This window comes from Musca vetustissima, unplaced genomic scaffold (assembly GCF_032173495.1).
Source record: "Musca vetustissima isolate MV318-11 ecotype Yass unplaced genomic scaffold, APGP_CSIRO_Mvet_v1 utg21938, whole genome shotgun sequence".
Taxonomy (NCBI): domain Eukaryota; kingdom Metazoa; phylum Arthropoda; class Insecta; order Diptera; family Muscidae; genus Musca; species Musca vetustissima.
Genome location: NW_026876984.1, coordinates 18,477 through 40,661, shown reverse-complemented (window position 1 = coordinate 40,661; position 22,185 = coordinate 18,477). Strand labels below are relative to the sequence as shown.

Genomic DNA, 22,185 nt, shown 5'->3' with positions numbered 1-22,185 from the left:
CCATTCATAAGTACTGTGGTAGCTACACTTCTCCATTCAAATTTACTTAATTACTGTAGGGTATAAAAACTTTGGTGCGGCTAAATTTCTAAAATTAGGGACTCTCATTTCAAACTGATCAATAACATCAATAACTTCCGTTATTAACTGTTTAAGGCCCGAATTTTCTGTTCACAGATTTCATGCAACTATTCCAAATAGGATATGAACAAAATTTGGCATCGCTATATCCTTGCATTCGGGAGATACAGTACATTCTTTCTGAAAAATAAAAGTCCAATAACAATAAACCCAAATGCAAAATCGATGGAAATTTTTTTTATATTATTCTCTATATTCTTTATTCAAAGAATCAAAAAAAAAAATTATGGCAGAATTCGTACAATTCGAATAGACAGCGATATAAATAATTTCGACTGTATACACAAATTAGTACTGTACACAAATTTACCCTCTTCTCTATACCAAAATTTTGAATGTTTTTGACATATGAGATCCAAATTATATATATATATATATATATCTACTAGCGTATTAAATATAAGCTCTAAAGCATTTTGTTACCTGTGGGCAACATTGGGCCACAAAGGGATAATATTACAATCCTGATGAGAAATATAACATTCCAACTATACCCAGTAACGTGAAATAAAACAGGTGAAACTTTCTATTTTGAAGAAAATAACTTATTTACGAACATGTAAATACGTATTTGTTGTTTTATTTGAAAATATGTTTATCAATATGAATTAAATTCGCTATTTTTATTAAAGACTTCAAAGACTGCAGCTGAATAATCAATTATGATGATTAGTTTAGAAGGCAAAAATATATTTTACGATAAGTTATATTGACTCAACTAAAGTTAATTATTTGAAATTCCAATACAATGAGGGTTTCTTTTGAAGATATTCATCTTAAATACATTCATATAAAATCGGTCGAAAAATAAGTGAATTTTAACCGATGTTAATCAAACTTAAAAGAAAACAAGTAAGGAAAGTAGTAAAGTCGGACGTGGCCGATGTATCTTAACAGACGTCGCATTTTTGAAGGATCGGTAAAATTAAATTGGACACATAAACATATCTTTCTGCAACCTATACTAAATTTTTCATTTGGTCAGATATAGAGTTGCTTCTTACAATGGGACAAATTTATGTAAATCAATTTAAAGCATATATCAGTCGGATACCCGTTGATTATTTGGATACATATCTGATAAACATGAGGAGTTTGGTTCACCATTTACTTCAAAATATTTATAAAAGCTATATCGAAATCTAAGCCGATTTCATCGAAACTTGTCACAGAATATCGGCCACATTTTGAGTTCTTGGTGCAGCATTTAGTTTTCAATAAAACTTTCCACATGCTAGGTTATATAAACTATATAACATTGGGTCTTTGGTGAACATTTTACTTCAAATCTGACGAAACTATAAAAACAAAACTTGCCAAACGTTATCTCATAATAACTTCTATAAGTTGTGCAAAATTTTGTGCCAATCGGACCCACCTGGGGAATTCGGTACAGCATTTATATCTAACTTATAGGTTATACTACCTTCATTACGAAAGATATATAGGGACTCAGGTGCACCATTTACCTAAAATCGGACGAAAATATATAGTGGATCTATATCTACTCCTTAACCGATTTTCACGAAACTTAACACACATCATTGTAGGCTTTATTCAGTACGCTGTACCAAATTTCGTGGAAATCTAAAGATATATAGGAACTTTGGTACACCATTTTCCTTAAATCGGACGAAAATATATATGGGAGCTATATCCAAATTTGAACCGATTTTTCCCAATTTCAATAGGGTTCGTCCTTGGGCCAAATAAATAATAAATGCCACCTGTACTTTGTTTACAATTTAACATGCACAGACAGACGGACGGACGGACATGCATAAATCGACTTAAAAAGTGATTCTATGCATATTCTCAAAAGGAACCATGTGTCTATCTCGTTTCCTTGTTTTTAGCAGCATGATTCTAGCAGCATGATTCTAAACCCGAACCGCCATTCTTGACTATTAAATTGATGCTAACACAATAAATCGGCTATATCTTCAAAACCTAAATTCAATTTTTGAAACCGAGAATGTGGGGCAACCTTAATAAAAATTCAACTATTAATTGAAATTAAAAGTTAATAATCATGTATTTAAACAACTGGCATGGCTGTCACTTTACACGTGATGAATATGCATACGTTTGCCTTAATAACCAACTAAACTTTAATAAGCGGTGTTCCAACTATACGATTGGAATCTTTAAAAGCAAATCCATTGTTATACAAGAATATACCCTCCATACTATGGTGGAGGGTATAAAAAGTGCAAGAACTTACACCTCAACAGAAAGAAAATAGACTCAAAAGATATTTCCAGCGCACAATGGCCACAAAAATCTCCGGATACCAAGCTGTTGAACTATTATGTCTGGAGTATTTTGGAAAACAAGGTTAGCACTAAAAAATGCCAACGTGTCTATCACCAAAGCAAGCGCTTCGCCGGGACTGGACCAAAATACCCCAGAGCAACATTCGGGCAGCGTGTGACGTTTCATTGGCCGTTTGAAGGTCATAATTCGTGCCAAAGTTGATCAATTTGAACACATTTTTTGCTTTCATTCAAAAAAAATGTAAAAATTATGGCGTTTGACTTTGTTGCAGTTTTTTATGTCACCCTGTATAGCAATGCCAGTCTGTCTATTCGAGCATTTGCAACGATAGACCTCGCTATATTGAAAATAGAACTTCGACCCCGACATTAATTAAATTTTTACTTGTTTCAAGTAAACATTTTTTCAGACTTTAAATGGCAATGCTGTACCCTGGGCAAAACATTGACAGTTGAGACACGAACCGTTTAGTTAATTTTTTAAAGCAACCAGTTTTTGTACCCCATTATTCCGGCAGATGGCACTAAGTGACATGATATGACCCATTATATAGGGTTATATATTTCGTGGTTCAAAAGTAAACATAAATAAAATATTTTGTTCATGATATATTTTTAAATACTTATGGGTATTGAGGCTATATACACTTTGCTACGATATCAGACAGACGGACAGTTAAATCAACTGTATATCGACTGCAAATTTTCTGAAACGGATTTGACCCAAATGGGTCTAAATCCAGTATTTCGATGAGACACGTTTCTTTGGATCAAATCCGTTTCAGACTTGAAAAGCAGCTGATATCCATCTGGTCTTCCTGGAGGACCTGATATCCATCTGGTCTCCCTGGATGACTGCTGAGTTCTTTGAAGAGTATGGAAAGTCTCTAAAGAAGTCAACAGAATTGCCTACATAATTTGCTTGTGTATACTCTAATAAATTAAACTTATTTGCTGTACGAATTTTAAAATAAAACAAAAATTCTTATAGTTTTTAATTTTCGTTTATTATCATTATAATTACATAGATACAAATATAGGATATTTGATATAATATATATTTAAATTATAATATATATAATTATGTTAAATTCTACAATTTCTTATAGGGATGAATAACAATTATTGAGAAGTGATCGTAATTTATACAATTATATGGGCAAATTAAAAATAAACATACACAACAAATAAATTCACAATGTAAATACACAAAAAATTATATGTAAATATTTTTTTTAAATATATAAAATTAAATGTGCAATAAAAAAGGTAAAAATTAAAATATATTAATATATGCGAAGATGTGAACTAAAAAAACAAATAGAATACATAATGTTAAAAATTAAATAAATGTTTTAATCTTTAAATAAAATATTTTTTTTTACAATTAGGGTAGTTCGTAGTTTTAAGTATTTTATATGTCGGTAAATATTTCGGTATTTATTTTATATGGAGGGGGAGGTTTTTCAACTATCACAACACAAAAAATAACCAAATAGGATATTCTATTTAAATTACAAAAAATTTTTTTCTTCATTTGTTAAATCTTAGTCTAGTATATAAAACGGGAGCCAAGTGTTGAAAGTTTTTTTCATAATATATTAGAAGTCAAATAATATTGAGAAAAAACACAATTGTAAAGTTATATTATTATGAGTAATTTTAGGTAATAATTTCGAAATTGTTTCCTTGGGAATAGCTTAAAATTTATTTTTAGATTACTTTCCTCATCTACTTTTTAATGCATGTAGCAGTAATAGATCATTGGACAGATTATTCCTATTATTATTGGTACCTACTCCTTTTAGTACATATTACCACTATTATATTTGGGAATAAATAAGCCATCTGAAGCTAACTACATTTGAATCATGAGCTACATAGCAATAGTTTTGATTGCAAAAGACTTTTAATAATTCAACTCTATTTTAAATGGGAAGATATTGCAATCTGAAGTGTAATAACCATTATTAGTCTGTATATGTATGGGGACACAATCCTATTCTGGAAATACTTAGGAAACAAATTTAATTTTTATATCCGGATTTTTTTATTAAATTCATTAAAAATGTAATACGATGCCTTTGTGTGAAGTTTTAAAATTTTCATTGCATTTCATTTATTTTTGAAATATGTCTTTGGGTGAAAAAACTTATAAACTAGCAAAAAAGAATATGTTCATATCTTTAAAAAACAGAACCTAGAAAATGTCAGTACATAAACTCCATACATAATATTATTACTTTACATAAATTATTGTCTCTCAATAGTATTTGACTTCTGCCCTCAGTACAATAACACACCTTGGCATAAAACTAATTCCATTTTCTTCCTTCAGGGGGTTCATCTATAACGTATATCAGCATTACGTTTAAACTCCCGTCCATCACCACGTTTCATAAACCAATTTTTATTTTCTCCACTATATTTCTGTTCGTTTTGTTTGCGCAATTCTTCACGATGTTTCATGTAGTGCTCCTGCCATTCACCGCTACCGCTATTTTCTTGATTAAAACGTTCCTTGGAGTTGGATGGCTGTTTGGAACGTTTATTGTAACGTTCCTTGGAATTGTCGTCTTCAGCGCTGTGCTTGTGATTCCAACGTGATTCTTTGGAATTGTTGTTGTTATCGCGTTTTTGATAACGTTCCTTGGAGTTGTTATTGCGATTGTATTCACCACCACGTTTCCTATTGTAATCATGTTCCTTGGAATCTTTTCTATCACGTTTATTATAACGTTCCTTGGAATCATCGTCATCTTCGCCATCCTTATGTTTGCTATAATATTTAGATCTTGCTTCATTTTTGAATTTTTCATAATTTTCTTTCGATTGTTTGTCATCAAACGGTTTGCCATTGTCGGGTGAGGAATTTTTCTTGAAATCCTTATCAAAGGCTTTGGCCTCAAAACTACCGGCGCCAGCACGGTATTTGTTGTCACGTTTTCCTTTGGATTTCCAATAGCTCTTTGACATATCAAATTCGGCTGCCTTTTCTCCTTCACTTGGTTCTTTATTCAGGTCCAAGGGATCATTAGCTTGACCTTCTGTCGGTTGCTGTTCATTACTTTGATAAACTGGTTTATTTTTTAAAAATTGATTGGCCTGTTTATCCAAATGCTGACGCAACTTCATATCCGGCTCTTGCTGTTCACTAAGTATTTGTTGAATTTGATCAAAAGGATTTTCGGTTAGACCGTGTAAATCTTCTGCAACTTTTTCAAATGCCTGAAGTGTTTCCGATTGTTGTTTGAAATCTTCAACAACTTGTCCGAACTGGTCCACAATGTTTGGTTGATTGCCTTTATTTTCAACACACATACCAGCAAATTCCTTGAACGAACCATCGGGACATTTATATGGTTTACGCAAATCATCTTTGGTTATTTCAACTGGTCTAAGGGAATCACCATTACCCGACCATGCTTTAAACTTTTTGCCACCCTCATGGGATGGTTGCTGGTCATAATGGCCTTTATATTTATCTGGTCTACGTTGTTGTTGTTGGTCATTTAAATTACTTAAATATTTTACATGTTTATTAAGTAAATCTATTTCAGCTCTCATTAAATTATTTTGCAATTCCATATCATTAAGTTTTTGTTCCAATTCGGGAGAGGACGGACTATTTGCACTCCAGGTGGGATTGCGTAAACGGCCAAGTAAAGAGAGCAAAGCTAATGCAACTCCTACATAGAAAATTCCCTGTAGACCACGTTTTACCAATGGTGTAATGGTGGTTAATTCAGCTACCGTTTTACAGCTTGCCATTTGTACAGCTTTGTCATGATTTTTATCGTTATCGGTATCTTTGTCTTCGTTTGTAGTTTCTTCAACAGATCTTCCAGGACGTTGTCTTAAGCTTTGCTCGGCCCTTGGTACAATGACAGGCCGCTGCGCAACTCTTTCATCGCGTAATTTTGTTATTAAATCTTCTTCCTCCTGTGTTGGTATGGTGGCAAATTTCAAATTCAAATCTTGCAAATGATCTCTCAAATAAGGATGAGGTGATAGCCGGCCATTACTTTCTGTTTCACTGATAATTGATATGCCATCGGATAAGTCATCAGCTTCATGCATGGATCTGGTGAAGAAGAAATAAAAAACAATATTAATTTTTCGAAATCTTTAATAAAATAACATTGGACTTACTCTTGCATTTTCTTCTTATCCATTGCATTGGCTTGATGAGTATCCTCCTCCTCTGCGTCTGGCTGTGTTTCAACAGCTTCCTCAATGCTATTATCTTCATCATCGGTTTTATTTAAAATTTCTACACGTTCTTCGTCATTTACATTAGTTTTCTTTTTGTCCGTTACCAAGGTCCATGTATCAAATATATCCGAGGATTCTGTGCTGGTGGTAATGGAATCATCATCGTGGGGGGAATTACTATCTAATGATTGCTGTGGTGTACTACTACTGCTGATGCTGCTGCTGATGATTGTGGTGGATGATGTTAAATCTTTGTTTGGATTTTTATTATTATTTTTATTGGCCGTCTCCTGCTCCCGTCTATCAGATTTATCCATTCTGTTGTATTTGTTGTAGTTGATGTGTTTTATGCAAATCCAAATGTATGTAATTTAGATCTAAAACAAAACAAGTAAAAAGAAAATAATTAAAACTATTGAGCAAAGTAAAAAAAAAAACAAGCAATAAATAATTGTATATACGTAAATAATTATCTTTCTCCCTGTAAGTTTTTATCTTATCAGCAAATTGCAGTTGTAGTAAACAATAACGCAAAACGTTTGTTTTTGACAAAACTGTGACGAGCACCCGACAAAATAAGTACTGACTGGCCCCAGAGACGATTACAGTGTATGTATTTGATCTTGTTGTTATATCTTGTGAATATTTTCAAAACTATTTCTTTGTTTTCAGTACCTCTTATTTGTCACAAAAAAATAGCAACGCGCATTTATTAATTTTGAAAATTGAAAGAGATCACTTATTTTCTTTGTCTACAACTGGTCTGGTCTGCACGTTGCTTACGCGCTTACCTATCTGCCTATCTGCTATTGGTGCTGGGCCGGCAAATAATAAATGTTGTGTATGGTTTGTCTTGTGTACGGTGGATGATCCCGATGAACAGTTCGTGTGGATTGATTTTAAAAATACAATTTCATGTTTTGTGTTGATTTTGTTTGTGGGAGGTGGTATACAAAATCATTAGGGTTGCCAAAGTGTAATATTTTTATTTAATTGTATTTACTTTCGTCCCTGGTACACTTAACAGAATTGTGTGTTAGTTTGGTATAACTTTGAATTGTCCATGGATAATATTATTTTTGATATTCTCCTGGGACGTGCCTTCTTATTTGGATGGGTGGTTAGGGGGTTGATAGACAAAACAAAGTAATTATATTGTGGAGACGCTTATCCGTTAAAATACAAAAACGATAACAAAAACAATATACTCTGAATTAGTATATCGAACATTTTGCTAGACCTGTATATGGGTGTCAAGGTCAAAAGATGTGTCTTTATTTACAATCATTCTAAATATTCGTATAACTAAAGACAATCCGAATAGTCAATAAAAAGTCATATAGCCTACAAAGGGTTAGTATCAATAAACCAGGTCACAGCATATCACGAATATAATGAAAAACCAGTAAGATAGTTCAAAAGTCGGACGAAGCCGACTATATGATACCTTTCGCCACTTTGGGTACATATCGAACATTTTGCTGGACCTGTATATGGGTGTCAAGATCAAAACATGTGTCTTTATTTACAATCATTCTAAATAGATGCGATTGCGCTTATTCTTATAACTAAGCCCAATTCGAATAGTCAATAAAAAGTCATATGGCCTACAAAGGGTTAGTATCAATAAACCAGGTCACAGCATATCTCGAATATAATGAAAAACCAGTAAGAAAAGTTCAAAAGTCGTACGCGGCCGACTATAATGATGTTAATATCTGCAATATCCTGTAGATAGAACAGACATAGAATCTTTAGAGGACCACTGAGATGGAACCGGGCGAAATTAAAAGTGCTATCTAGATAGATATTTGAACCAATTGAAAAAAACCCCACGCACATACCATTCTTAAATCAATGAATTTAATACCCACGGCCAAATTTCGTGGAAATTGAGCACACAGTGGTCCTTCGGTGCACCAGTTACATAAAATCGAACGAATATATATATATAACCTATATCAAAATGTGAACCGATTTCAACAAACCCTTTAACACATCATTTTTCCTCAATTGAATTCGCTATGTAAAATTTGCTCAATCGGAAAAATGTTGGGAGTATGGTGTATCATTTAAGAAAAATCTGACGAAACTATATATGGGAGCTATATCTGAACCGATTTTAACAAAACTTCGCAGACATCAATCTGGACCTAATTCAGTACTCTGTGCAAAACGTTTTCCCAATCGGACAAATATTGGGGGTGTGGTGCATCATTCACATAAAATCGGATGAAACTACATATGAGAGCTACATATATCTAAATCTAAACCAATTCCATCATACATAAGTATGAACCTTATACTTTGCGCTGTGCAAAATTTTGTCCCAATCGGTCAAATATTGGGAGTTTGGTGCATCATTTATGAAAAATCGGACGAAACTATGTATGGGAGCCTATATCTAAATCTGAACCGATTTCCAATAGGGTTCGTCCTTGGCCCATATAAGTGAACTATGCCAAATTTCATCCATATCAGATCATAAATGCGACCTGTACATTGTTCACTAAAATACAGGGACGTACAGACAGACGGACATGCGAAAATCGACTCAGAAAGTGATTCTATGCATATTTTCAAAAGGAACAATGGGTCTATCTCGATTCCTTTTGCCTGTTACGAACATATGCACAAATACATAATACCCTGTACCACAGTGTGGTGAAGGGTATAATGACTAGTACAATTTCTTGAAATTATAATCAAAACATCACATTATCCATTAAAGAATTTAATATATTGATAGCTTGAAAATATGAACATATTAATTATCCCTCTCGAACATCATTTATAGTTCCACATTAACAAAAGAACTCAATTTTGAAAAAAAAAACAATTCACTTGCCTCATTATTTTGCTTCATAATCACATTTTATACCAAATGACCTCTTTTATTAGACGATCACCTTTTTACTTATCCCCGGTGTCTGCACATTCGCACCTATCCATGTGCGGTTTGTGTGTATGAATGTGTCAGTGGAATAAATGTTTTTGTTGTTTACGTTTGTCAGTCGTGTACTTTTGCTATTTGGCTTGACAGGGAAATAATATCTGCAAAGATGCAATTTTGTCATCATCAAAAACAAAATAACAACAACAAGAAATATTTTCATACACATACGTGTACTTATTTATGTTATGTATGGCGCATTTAAAACATTAACACGTCAGATATTTTCAAAAAAAAAATTATCAATAAAGAATTATCGCAAGACATTTGAATGCTGTTTTAAATTATATATTGCGAATTTCACAATTAAATCCTTAGATTGCAGGGGTGTCGAACATATTGGGAAAATTTACGGATAGAGTGAATAGTAATTTATGGCTCGATTTTACAAAAAGACAGAATCTTATATTAGTAGAAATCTATTCTGATTTTTGGTTATAAATTTCAAAAGTTTTTACTGGTTTCCAAACAAGCCAGATATAATTTAATTGTATTTAATAACAGTTCACAAGTTGTTATTAATAATTAAATTGTTGTTGTATTTGTTTTTGCAAAGTAAAAGGCTTTAGTGGTGATTCTTTTGCAGGTGTAATGTCAATGACTTGTTTTGTGAAAAGGAGAGTTTATTTTAAGTATTATCAAAAATTTTTATACCCTTCACAACTATGTTGTCAGGGTATTATAGCTTTGTGTAGCCCCAAAAGTTTGTAACGCCGCGAAATATTGGTCCTAGACCCACCTTTAAGTATACCGATCGTCATATCTAGACTAGCTGAGTCGATCTAGACATGTGTGTCCGTCTGTCCATTATAAATTGTAAACACGATACAGCCCACAGTTATGGATCAATCTTCACCAAATGCATGTAGGATGGGTTCTGGCCAATGAATACCCCTATTGTTTTTGGAAAAGATCGGTTAATATTTAGGGGATGAAATGGACCAAAAACTTTATTTTTGTCGGGTTTTCCAGTCGCTCCACAAGCCGCAATTATGACCCAAACACCGCGAACTTTTGCATGAGAAGGGGATCAGGCCATAGAATAAGCATGCTTGTTTTGATAAAGATCGGCCAATATTTAGCGGGTCAAATAGACCCTGACTTTTGCGCGAAAAATGAAAAAAATTGTATTCTATAGCGTATATATTTACCCCTGAATAACAAAGACCCGATAAGTTGATAGCATATCCAAGAGTAGTGGTTGACCTTTAAATTGATACTAATTATATGGTCGTATGTACTCAGATGTGGGAGTTACACTTAAATATTTACAGGTGCTTACGTACTGAGATATTATTTAGTAACCCAAATATAGCGCTGATCGCTTTGAAATGTTCAATGAGGATCCAGGTATGGTCAGGGATATCGGCTATAATTTTTGGTGATGATCAGATAAAAATTTTGGGATGAAGTGGATCGAAAACCTAATTTTTTATGTTTTTTTTTTCGAGACACAATTATAATCCGAACATCACAACACAATCCACGGTGAAGGGAATCTGGACAAGTACTCAATATTAGGAATATTCGGAAAATATGTCAGTGTAAGGAAGAGGTGCTGTCGCTCTTTAATCGGGCAAGAGGATGCAACAATCACGAAATATTGCCCACGCTCAGAATAAACGTCGGCAGAAAGTTAGAGTTCCGTGGTAGTTGTGTAGGGTATCGTATGGTCGGCCCCGTTCGACTATACCGCTCCGCTCACTGGTTATTTATTTAAATATGGAATGCTCTTGAGAAAGAAATGCAGTTTCAAAATACGTACACAAAATATCGTATGTGATTTCGATTTCGATCAACTGAGAATTTGGCTGACCAAAGTCTTGAAGAATAATCAGATTTGTCTATTCCTCTCTTTTTAATTCGTTATTCTACCAACGTCATAAATTCTTGGGACTTAAGCTTGAAAAGGTTCAGTTAGTTAGTACATTTAAGGGGACCCGACCTCCATTCTCGGTGTCAAAAAATTTAATTTAGTTTTTCGAAACTACACTAATTCAAGAATGTCCCTACATATAGCCGATTTATTGTGTCAGTATCAAGTGAAGGCAAGAGTAATTCTCAAACTTTAAACTCATTTTTCTCGAAGCAGTGTTTTTACGAATGGCGGGCACTATAGCTCTAAAACTAATAATCCAATCGGTTCAAAATGTTGACACGTTTCTCTGGGAGCGTATAGCTCTCGTATGAACAAGGATAAAGACATTAAACATTAGTCGGAATTCCATAGAAAATAATTTTGACAAAAAGAAACTAATTTTCTTCAGTGGCAACAAATATTGGCATTTGAGACTTTTTGAAAAGCCTCCACATCCACAACGTGTGTTATCTGGGTGTCTGGTAAAATGATTTTGTTCCCAGTGAGAATATAAAATACTAACGCCAATTTGGTTGAAAAAGTGCCAAACTCCCCCAAAATATAGGAATTTGGGAGGTATCGTTATATATTGTCTATTCAATATTGATAATTTTTGGTAGGGTGATTGACCACCAAATGGGAAAGAAATTAAAAAATAACAAATAATTGTCCAAATTACAGACACTCAGTTTTGAAAATATTGGTTAGAAAATTAAAGGGGTCATTTGTGTGGTTTACTCACCAATACCCCGGAAGCCAAATTATAGCCACTGCAATGGGAAAATTTCTATAAAATAATTAAAATTTTGACAAGGAGGCTTCTACCCCAATATAGATGCTATGTCAAAACATGGACATATTGATATGTACCAGCCTTAAAAAAACCCTTTATACCAAATTACAGGCACATCGGTTGGAAAATGTGGTTTAACCCTTCAATTCCCCAGAAAACATAGTAATGGGGGTAGCCACTAAATGTGGACTATCCAGGAGATTTTGTAATCAATCTAATATCCGAAATTGGAGCTAATTTGTTTGAAACGTGTGTCAAAATATCGCGTTATATGGAGGGCAATCAAAAAAGTTGATTATTTTTATTTATTTCAATATCAAAATGTGTAATGAAGCATTAGTCCATAAAATGTAGTACATTATGCATAACAACACTCAGTTTGATAATTTTTGCCAAAATCCCAGTACTGAATTAATTCCTGATTGACGTATGCGAAGTTTTGTTGGAATCGGTTTTATGTAAGTGGATCACCATACTGTCAATATTTGTCCGATTGAGACAAAATTTTGTATAGAGACTGAATTAGGTCCTGATTGATGAAAGCAAAGTTTTTTTTATCGGTACATATTTAGATATATATTTTCGCCTGATTTTATGTAAATGGAACACCGTACTGCCAAAGTTTGTCCGATTAAGACAAAATTTGTCATATCGTATTTTTACATTTTGACGTCCTTGAAAATTTGTTGAAATTAGTTCAGATTTAGATATAGCTTCCATATATAGTCCGTCCTCCGAAGATGCTATGGCTATTCTATCTAAAGGATATTGTACATATGAGCATCTCTTGAATGTACCCAAAGTGGTGAAGGGTATCATATAGTCTATAACGTACGACTTTTGAATTTTCCTTACTGGTTTAAATTTTTACTTCATTTTCTATATAAATTCTTATAGGTGAATATCAATCCTCCTTCTGATATCTAACATCCGAATGGTCGTAAAATATTCCACCTATCATATGACCAATAAATGATTGTTTCCACAAAACAAATAGTGCTGTCGAAATTCAAATACAGAAATCCTTCAACTTTTTTGTGTGTGACGTATTCAAGGCAAGCCAGCAGGCCAGCCCCAGTTCTAGCTTAATAAATTGTAAGTTAACCATGAACCGAATATCGATTGATGACCACCATAATGCAATGGATATGAGTAGCTAAGGCCATGAAGAATAATATTTACAAATCATGGTAGGGTAACCTCTGTTCTTATTTACAGGGCATTCTAAAAGAAAAGCTGAAGGCGTTGATGAGTTGTAGTATCCCCCCATTAATAAATTGTCATAATGCCAATACGAAAATAGATGTTTGACAAAATCTAGAAATAGTAAACATTAATAAAAGCAATAACAAAAAAAACACACACACAAAACAATGCAATAAACTTACGCAAAAAAGTATCGAACTATTTATAGAGGATGCAAGTTAATGACTTGTATTTCAGATGCACTAATACCAAAAATTAACGACTGCAACTGGAACAGTTTAGAAATGTATTTGTATTCAATTGGGTTTTGCGATTTAATTGCCTCTGTTTCGTTTCTTTTATTCACTGTTAATTAATTTGTTTCTTTGCCTCAAATTCAGGAATAAATTACAAGAGAAGGTCTTTCCATTATTATTTCATTTGTTGCTTGTTTTTTCAACATCACACCATCCCAACATCGTCGTTCACGGCTTGTATATTTTTTGTTGCGCAAAAAACAAAACCAAACAAACACAAACTTGTCTATACTATATACACTTAGTAATTTTTACTTTTTTATTCTTTTTTTTTAATTTTTCTTGATGGTTGTTTTATTTTGTTATGCGAATTCGTTACAATTTGCCGTCATTTAATTTCCAATTGAACCTCTTGCTTTGGTTTTTCTTTGAAAACTACGTCAAATCAGTTTTGTGCAAACAATTGCGAGTAGCGCACGACAACGAACTGAAAATAATTTGTTATTTGCCTTTTGTTGTAATTCTTTCTTATTTTTGCATTTCTTTATGTGCTATTTTGTTTTTCTTCTACTTTGAGGTATTGCCAACATCAAAACAGTATTGTTAGATAAATTGTATTTTGTGTGAGAGATATAAAGATGAGTGTTATCTCTCTCATCTCAACTACAGTGTGTAGAAAATGTTTAGGTATAATCCAACGGACATTGTGGTTTCGGTAATTTTGCATTTTATAATGATTTTGAAGTGAAGTCCATACATAACATTAAAAATATAAGAATAGAAATTGTAAAACCAGAATTAATGGAGGGAGAAAAATAGAAAATTCAGTAGAGTTGGCGGTTTATTTGTGGTACCATTTGTAGTTTGTTTTTATTCAAAATAGTCGGACCTTATCCAAATTTGTTGTTTTTATACCATCCACCAGAAGGGGGAGTATACATATATTAAATTTGTCATTGCGTTTGCAGCCCCTCGAAATATTCATCCGAAACCCAATCACAATAAAATTCTATGTTGATTTAGTCGGTATACTGAAAAATCACGACTGAAATTTGGCATTTTGGATTCTCAATGTATAGCAAGCAAAGCTTTTCTTAAAAGCTGTTCGACACGTTTTGCAACAGAATTGGCTTTAAATTGATATTAAAAATTAATAAATATTGACCAAATTTGCGGGGTAGCTCTGGTTGATTGGTTCTCACATTCGGTACTTTGGGAATATTGGATACGTTTTTCAACCTGATTTGTTGTTGTTTGGTGTTTTGGGCTATAATTGGGTAGATAATCTGTAATCGTCAGCCACCAAAATTCTGTATTTTGGGAATGTGGGGCAAGGTTTTCTGTCGAAATAGCTGTAATTTCGTGTTGTGAATTTTCCAATCTTGCCACTAATCTTTATTAGTTTCCTTCATTTTTTCTAAGCGATATTTCAAAATTTATTAAGAATAGCTTTTGGGAAGAATATCCCTAAAAAAGGACAAAAATAAAAAATAATAATAAGTACCCATATGATGTATATTTAAAATATTTCGAACTTCCAACAAGTGAAAATGTGGTGGTATCTTCATTGGGCTGCAATCACAGGTTTCTGTGAAGAAGTCTTTATCGACCAAGAATTTGGAAAACAAGGTAAAATTGCAAGACATTGAGAAAAAATAAAACTATATTAATTTGTTAACAAATATGATTTTCATCCTTTACGAACTTGAATGGCAAATTACAGTCCTCTTTTTTAGTTCTAATTGGTTAAAAAATATAAAATATATTTTGAAAATTTCCGGGTTTCTGGTTTGTTGGTTCTATGTTTCTAGGGGCCCCAATATAAATTAACACTGAAGCGGATCAACTCTATTTTTATTCAAATGTTATTTACTATAAATGTTATTTATATAAATAAAATCGCTACACTCCGAGTCCGGACTCCCCGACTCTAATTCGTTTAGCGAACGCTGAAGGCTTAAGATCATTAACCATGCTTGCCCAAGTTGATGGACTCAGATCATAAGCTGGAAGCATTTCCTAAATAAGGATTTAAAAAATTAATATTGTTTTTTTTGGATGAAGCCATACCAGTTCCGCTCACGAGCTGCTACAACACACCTTTAATTTTTTTAAATGCAAAATATCCTTGGAAAACATAGTCGACATAGGTCTACTTCATTGCTATGTTTCTTATATAGAGATCCAAAGATTATTCTTATCGGACCAAAAATTTGGCCCGGTCGTACTTAACGACTTTTGAACTCATTTTTATATATTTATAAGTACATCTAATTGTACGTTTTATACCATAGACAGACGACAGCCTTAATTTGCATTAAAAAGTTCCTAATTTGAATTAATATTTACCCCTGACAGACGAGAGTTTCTGCATTTATGAACCAGTTTTTTGTTTCAAAAATATTGTTTGTCTGTGTGTAGGATGAAATTTTTCACAATTGTTTCCAATATTTTTTGGGATTACATCTTTATGAAATAGATACATGACAGAACGGAAGAATAACAGCTAAAATGGTAGTAAAACAGCTCCCGACTGGAAAAAATGTTGAAATTTGCCCTTATTTCTAATATTTTTTTCATAAACGTAAACAAATTTGACAACAAATAATTTATTTTCTACAGCATTGCCATATTGGAATTGTTTAATTCAGTATAAATTCAGTTTGATTTTGTGCATTTACGACACATAAAAATGAGGATAATGTACAAGTTGATTTGAATTAAGACTGTTAATGCAAATTAAGGCTGTCGTCTGTCTAGGCTATTATACACATACTATATATTATTTTTATTGAACATGTATTTTTTTCTTTTTGTCATCTATTTTAAATTTCAAAATCTGGTCGGCTTAACTGTTGGCTATTAGAGACATCAGTGTGAAATTGAGAGCCCTTAGTGTAAGAAAAGTAATGAGAGCCCATTTCGTTATTGCGAAATTTAATTTATAGACAAATTGTCCAGTTTTACGTGTTCTTTCGATTAAAATTTCGTTGGAATAAAATCGAAAGAAACCTTTCGATCGTCTTAGAGAAACAGGATAGTTTTCCCATTATTAGCAATGATGTTTAAACTCGTGATTATTCGAAGACGCCCGAGTGGCCGCACTTTTGAGGCTTCTATCTAAAAAAAACGGAGACCTTTTATACCGCTGACCCCGGAAGTGCCAATATGTAGATATTAGAACTATATAAATTCACACAAATCCACAAAAAAAGCAAAAAAATATATATTAGTTGTTTTTTGCACCTGAAAGTTTATTTAACATATAATACCTTATTTTTCTCAAGAATTTGAGAACAAAGGTTTTTATTCTTTCACTTTTGACTCAATTGTTTCATTTCTTAAAAATGTCAAAATTCGATGGATGAAATGTGGGTCATTAACATTTGCACTACTGTGCGGCTACATGAGCTAATTTCTATTTTTACAAATGTCAGTAGGCAACACTGACTTATCTAAACAAATTATGTACATTTGGCAATGCCACTGTATGACACAATAATTTTTTTCAATCTGGCAATACTGGCTAACACTCATCTATTTATCTAACAGATATGCAAATTTATCTGTTATTGGTCCCACTAACAGTGTTGTATTTCTATTTACAATCCAACCAAACCACTTTAACCCAAACAAAACCGTTAAATTTGAAAATGGTAGTTGAAATTCAACAAAGAAAAAAAAAAAGAAGAAGAAGAAAAAACACCATATTTTTATTATTTTACCAACTTTATTTACCAATCAAAACAATATGTAAAATTGTTTTCCGTGTTTATTGGGGTTAAGTAACAACATCTCTACATTTTGTTGTTGCTGTTTTAGTTAATTTGATATTATTTTGTTTATCAAAAGCTAAAATTAAATGATTAAATACTTAAAATAAAATACAACATGCCTTAAACAATTATTCGTGTTAGTAATTTCCCAGATTTTTAGTTTTAAGTTTTACTTAAAGAAACTAAGCATAGCACTTGTTGTTATTGTTTTTCGAATTTTTATTCCCAAAAAACATCATTAGTTTTGCTAATTAATAAAAGAAAAATATATATTGGGAGTAGTAGTTATTGCAGAGATTACTATTATTTTCTAGATTTGCCCATAAGTAGCTGTGCCATTTTCAGCCTGAAATTCCTTAACAGAGTTGCACGTTTTAACTCACCGTTTTTCTGTTGATCGTGTTGTTGTTGCTTTTCCATAATACGCTGAACCTCACCGGCCTCCGAACCGCTCTCCCAATCGAATGCTGGACTTTGTCGGGCATTTGTCAGGGAATTGGTTAATTCTTGAATTTGTGGCTGTTGCGGCTTGTGGTGCATACTTTGCTGGCTGGGAGTGGACTCCCTAATTAGAGGCGATGCAGAATATTGCCGTTGCTGCTGATGTTGTTGTTGTGATGGAATGTTTTGTAAATGGGGTGAAAGTTGAGATGGTTGCTGCTGGTGCTGCTGCATTATTAGGGGTGTTGTAGCACGATTTTGAAACTGTTGTTGTTGCAATGGACCACCTGCTGTTGTCATCATCACTGCCGATGACTGCTTTAGAGCGTAACGTGGACTAATCTGATCCGTTAATAGTCCCGCCTGCTGTTGCAGCCGTTGATGTTGCGGTGTCCAATAGATTTGACTCACTTGTTGACTTGAGCGATCAAGTATCAATGGAGTACTACGTCCGTCGTGCAAACGGGGTCGTATTATTTGCGGTTGTATATTGAGGGGTTCTCGAACTGTTATGTAGCCATAACTTGCTGCACCGGGCATACTTTGTAGCTGATGGGGTCGTATATATTGGGGTTGGGCATATAGCTCTGTGGCCGGCGGATAGGCTGTAATAATTTGTGCTGGCTGCAATTTATCACCATCGACGAGGATGTATTGTGTGGGCGCTGGAGAAAAGGCACTTTCAGGTCTTTGTAAAGTTCCAGCTGGACGTATATAGACAGGCTTCAGCTCAGCTGGTTCACGTCGTATAATATATTGGGTTGGTGGTGCCACTATAGCTGTGCGATGTGGTATTTCATATAGCTCCGATTGATTGGATTGAAGGCTGCCTCGCTTCACAACATGGGCATAAATGGGAGAATTGGTATTGGGATCGGTAACTATTTCCTGGGCAATGGGCACAAAATGTCCCGGTGCCGGGGCTGGTAGGCTGTGCATACGTTGTGGCACCTGGGGAGCTGCGTACATACGTGACCCAGGTCTTTGATGTGTCTCCACGGAGACATATGAAACCGGTGACAAATCTGTAGCTGTTGGCTGTTTCTCATATATAGCCTGTAATGGGGCTGGCTGGGGATTGGTTGGCGTTTTATTCAAAGACTTGCGACAAAATTCTTTAATTTTTTGAAGAATTTCTTCCCGTGTCAATAGGCCACCAATACGTCTGGTTGTGGTCTGGTTTGATTGATTACCTTCACCTTTGCGTCGTAGCACTACTGGGGTTTCGGGAGTTTCACTTTCATATCCCCTGCCGGTAACATTACCCAAAACACTTTGACAACGAGGCATGGAATTCTGCTGATTGGTTTTATTGGCTGCCATGGGCTCAGGGGCGACAACAGGTTTACCATCAATAATTTTCACCTGGCGATTGGCATTGGTGCGTATTACCCCAGAAAAAGTATTGCGTTGTGGTGATCCTCGTACAAACTGTCCATCGGGGCCCGAGGTCAGACGCACTTGACTACCACCGGGCAAGTGTTCATATATGTTTTCCAAATTTTGTGAAGATTTTCCGGAATTTTGGGAAGGTGAAGCCATATTTTGTTGATCCTTAGACTTCATATTTTGTTGTTGTTGCTGCTGCTGATCTTGTTGCTGTTGTTGTTGTTGTATTTTCTGTTGCTGCTGCATAACCCGATAATATAATTCACGATCTGTTTGTTCTTTAATAGCTCTTAAACGTTCCCACTCCTGCTGATCCACATAGACACCCAATTGGGATGCTTTCTTGGGTATTGAGGAAATTGGTGAAATATTTTTCGTATTAATGTTTGCACCCTCTCCGCCACCACCTCGTATGGGCGTTGAGGTAATGGGTGGTCCATCATTTACCGGGAATGTGGTCTCTTGTACATTATCTCCCGTCCTTGTGGTGATGGGTGCCAATAAAGCCTCCCCCGTCACACTGTTTGACCTTTGATGTTGTGCATTCGGCTGTTGGGCGCCACGATTTGCATTTCTCTTCAAAATTTCATTACGATCCATTGATGAAGATCGACCAAAAACTTGTTGCTTATCCTGTTGTTGAGTTGTACGTTTTGGTATCATACTTTGACGATCCAGGGTTCGTCTAAAATTCGTATCACTCTTTTCCCGGTTGGCAGGGGCTGCAGTTTCCCTCGCCAAGGTGTAAAGATTGTTGTTGACATTTATTGGCCTTTCACTGAGTACCATTTTGGGCGGTTCATATTTTGTAATTCTCTCACGCGACAAAGTTCTTCTAGGTGGTTTGGTTATGGACTTGCCTTGCAATTCCTTTCTTCTCAATCCCGGGGTACCTATGGTATTGGATTTGATTATGGTGTTTGTGAGATTCTCATTGCCTTTCTGTTCGGCATTTGTCAAAGCACTTGAGATCGATAGAGAGATGTCATCACCACTGGCATAACTTTTGCGTGACCTCTCCAGTTGTTGTTTCAACTCCAAGGCCTCGGCGGGACTTAGGAGATTGCCAGCCTTTGGCCTGCCATGGAAACTTTGACGTTCGAGCACAACCCGTTTAATGGGTTTCAAGGAACCATTTTCATTGTTGCCATCGTATAAGGGTTTAATTATAGGAACCGGTTCTTTGGGTGTTGTCTTGCGACGTGAAGCAAAAATACTATTAGCCAAAAGCCTCTGAAATACTGAAGGTTTATTATTACGCGAAGCTGCATCTACACTATCCGAGCCATTGCTATTGAATTGTATGCGTTCAGGTTCGGCCTTAAAGCTTATTTGTTTTATGGCAGACATATTTGGTTGGGATTTACTGCCATACATCGGTTGGGCGCCATTCGGTATCTTTTTGGGTATTAAAGTGAGACCTTTCTTTTCAAGATATTCTTGGAATTCTTTCGATTTAATGGTATTGGTAAAGGTGCCTGTGGGTGGTGGAGAAGGTTCTCGGCTACTGCAAGGTTCTCCGCCACAATTATTATTATCATTAGTTTGTTGCATTTTATCGGTTTCCTGCTGGGTTCCGCTCATATTGTTATCATCACTGGATTCACTTTTTGTTAATGGCTCCTCAATTTCGTCTAGATCATCATCTGAGGATATATGCAGTTTCTTGACACGTTCATCAAACTTCTTGGCGTTTTTTGTAACCTCCAACGGATTATAGAGACTGTCTTCTAGATCGGTGCCAGTTTTTATTTTCAGATCGGATAAATCCGGATAATTCGGTTTCGAGCACTTTTTAAATGTTATTGGCGTTTTTGTGGGCCTATTTTCATTTTGGCGATTTTTCAATTCCTTAAGCCGTTCCCGCGGTTGGGGCTGTGGCGCCGCCGCCCCTTGTGTTATTGTCCTCTTTGGTGGCTTTTTTAATGCTATATCTCGTAATTCTTCAAATTTTAAACGAGCTAATACTGTGGGATCGTATACAAAATATGGATCCGGATTTTTAATGTAGGTTTTAACGTATTTCGATTGTTTTAGGACCTCTTCTGTGGTAACAAATTCATCGGAGGGTGATTTGATGATACCGTTACTTTTCCGATTGTTGGCTTCGTTCTTTTGCCTCTCTCGTTCTTTTTCCTTTTCGCGTTCACGTTCGCGCAACTGTTGGGTCACCGTCTTTCGGACACTTAGTGTTGAGCGTTTCGCTGGTACTGGTGGAGGGGTTTTCTTATCTTTCCGCTTGGCACTACCACCATTCGTGGTATTTAAATAACCATTTGTTTTGAAAGGATTCTGTTGATCAACTATCGGTTCACCGGCAATAAATTTCTTGATTTTCTCATCATTCGGATCAAAGGATACGGATTTTTTTAATTTTGTTTTCGGTTTCTTCTCGACCACTTCGCCTTCTTCTTCGGTTGTGGCGTAATTTATGGACTTTTCAGTAGTGTCCGTATCACAGCTTTCGTCCAAGGAATTACGCAGACAACCATTTGATTTGAGATTATTTGTTGTTGGTGATATCCGATTGGTATCGAGGGATTCTAGTGAAACGCATTTAATGGGATCTTTAGAGAATTTATTTGATAGATATTCGTTACTGCTGGTCTCTATAACTGTACACAAGGATTCGGTGCTGACATCATTACTAAGTGGTTCTGACATTTTTCGAGAGTTGCAAAGTCAATTGTGGGAGATAGAGGGGAAAGAGCTAATGAAGAAAAAATTTTGTTGGTGGTGTTGTTGTTGTTGTGGCGAGTGTTTACGTAGACATGCATTGAATATTCGGCTGGTGTCCCACGACGGCCAAAAGGCGAGACATTTAAAAATGGGGAAACTGTTGGAGAAAGAGAGAGAGAAAAAGGGAAAATATTAAACAAATTTAAGGTTAGGTTGAATGGG

General features: G+C 34.8%; 2 protein-coding genes and 1 long non-coding RNA gene across 3 annotated transcripts; all 3 read right to left on the bottom strand.

The window, feature by feature from the left end:
- Positions 1-4,760: 4,760 nt before the first annotated feature.
- On the bottom strand, positions 4,761-6,746 carry LOC133321509 (uncharacterized protein DDB_G0283697). Its single transcript, XM_061530592.1, has 3 exons — positions 6,737-6,746; positions 6,570-6,690; positions 4,761-6,501 (listed from the first exon to the last, which is right to left on the bottom strand). Exons 1-3 carry the CDS (start codon positions 6,744-6,746, stop codon positions 4,761-4,763), a joined length of 1,872 nt encoding a protein of 623 aa, XP_061386576.1.
- Positions 6,747-6,935: 189 nt separating this feature from the next.
- LOC133321507 (uncharacterized) lies at positions 6,936-14,076 on the bottom strand. The gene is made up of 2 exons (XR_009754015.1): positions 13,994-14,076; positions 6,936-7,009 (listed from the first exon to the last, which is right to left on the bottom strand). It is a non-coding gene; the product is annotated as an uncharacterized LOC133321507 (long non-coding RNA).
- Positions 14,077-17,752: 3,676 nt separating this feature from the next.
- LOC133321515 (uncharacterized) lies at positions 17,753-21,977 on the bottom strand. The gene is made up of 2 exons (XM_061530599.1): positions 19,483-21,977; positions 17,753-19,449 (listed from the first exon to the last, which is right to left on the bottom strand). Exons 1-2 carry the CDS (start codon positions 21,946-21,948, stop codon positions 17,758-17,760), a joined length of 4,158 nt encoding a protein of 1,385 aa, XP_061386583.1. The 5' UTR covers positions 21,949-21,977; the 3' UTR covers positions 17,753-17,757.
- Positions 21,978-22,185: the final 208 nt, after the last annotated feature.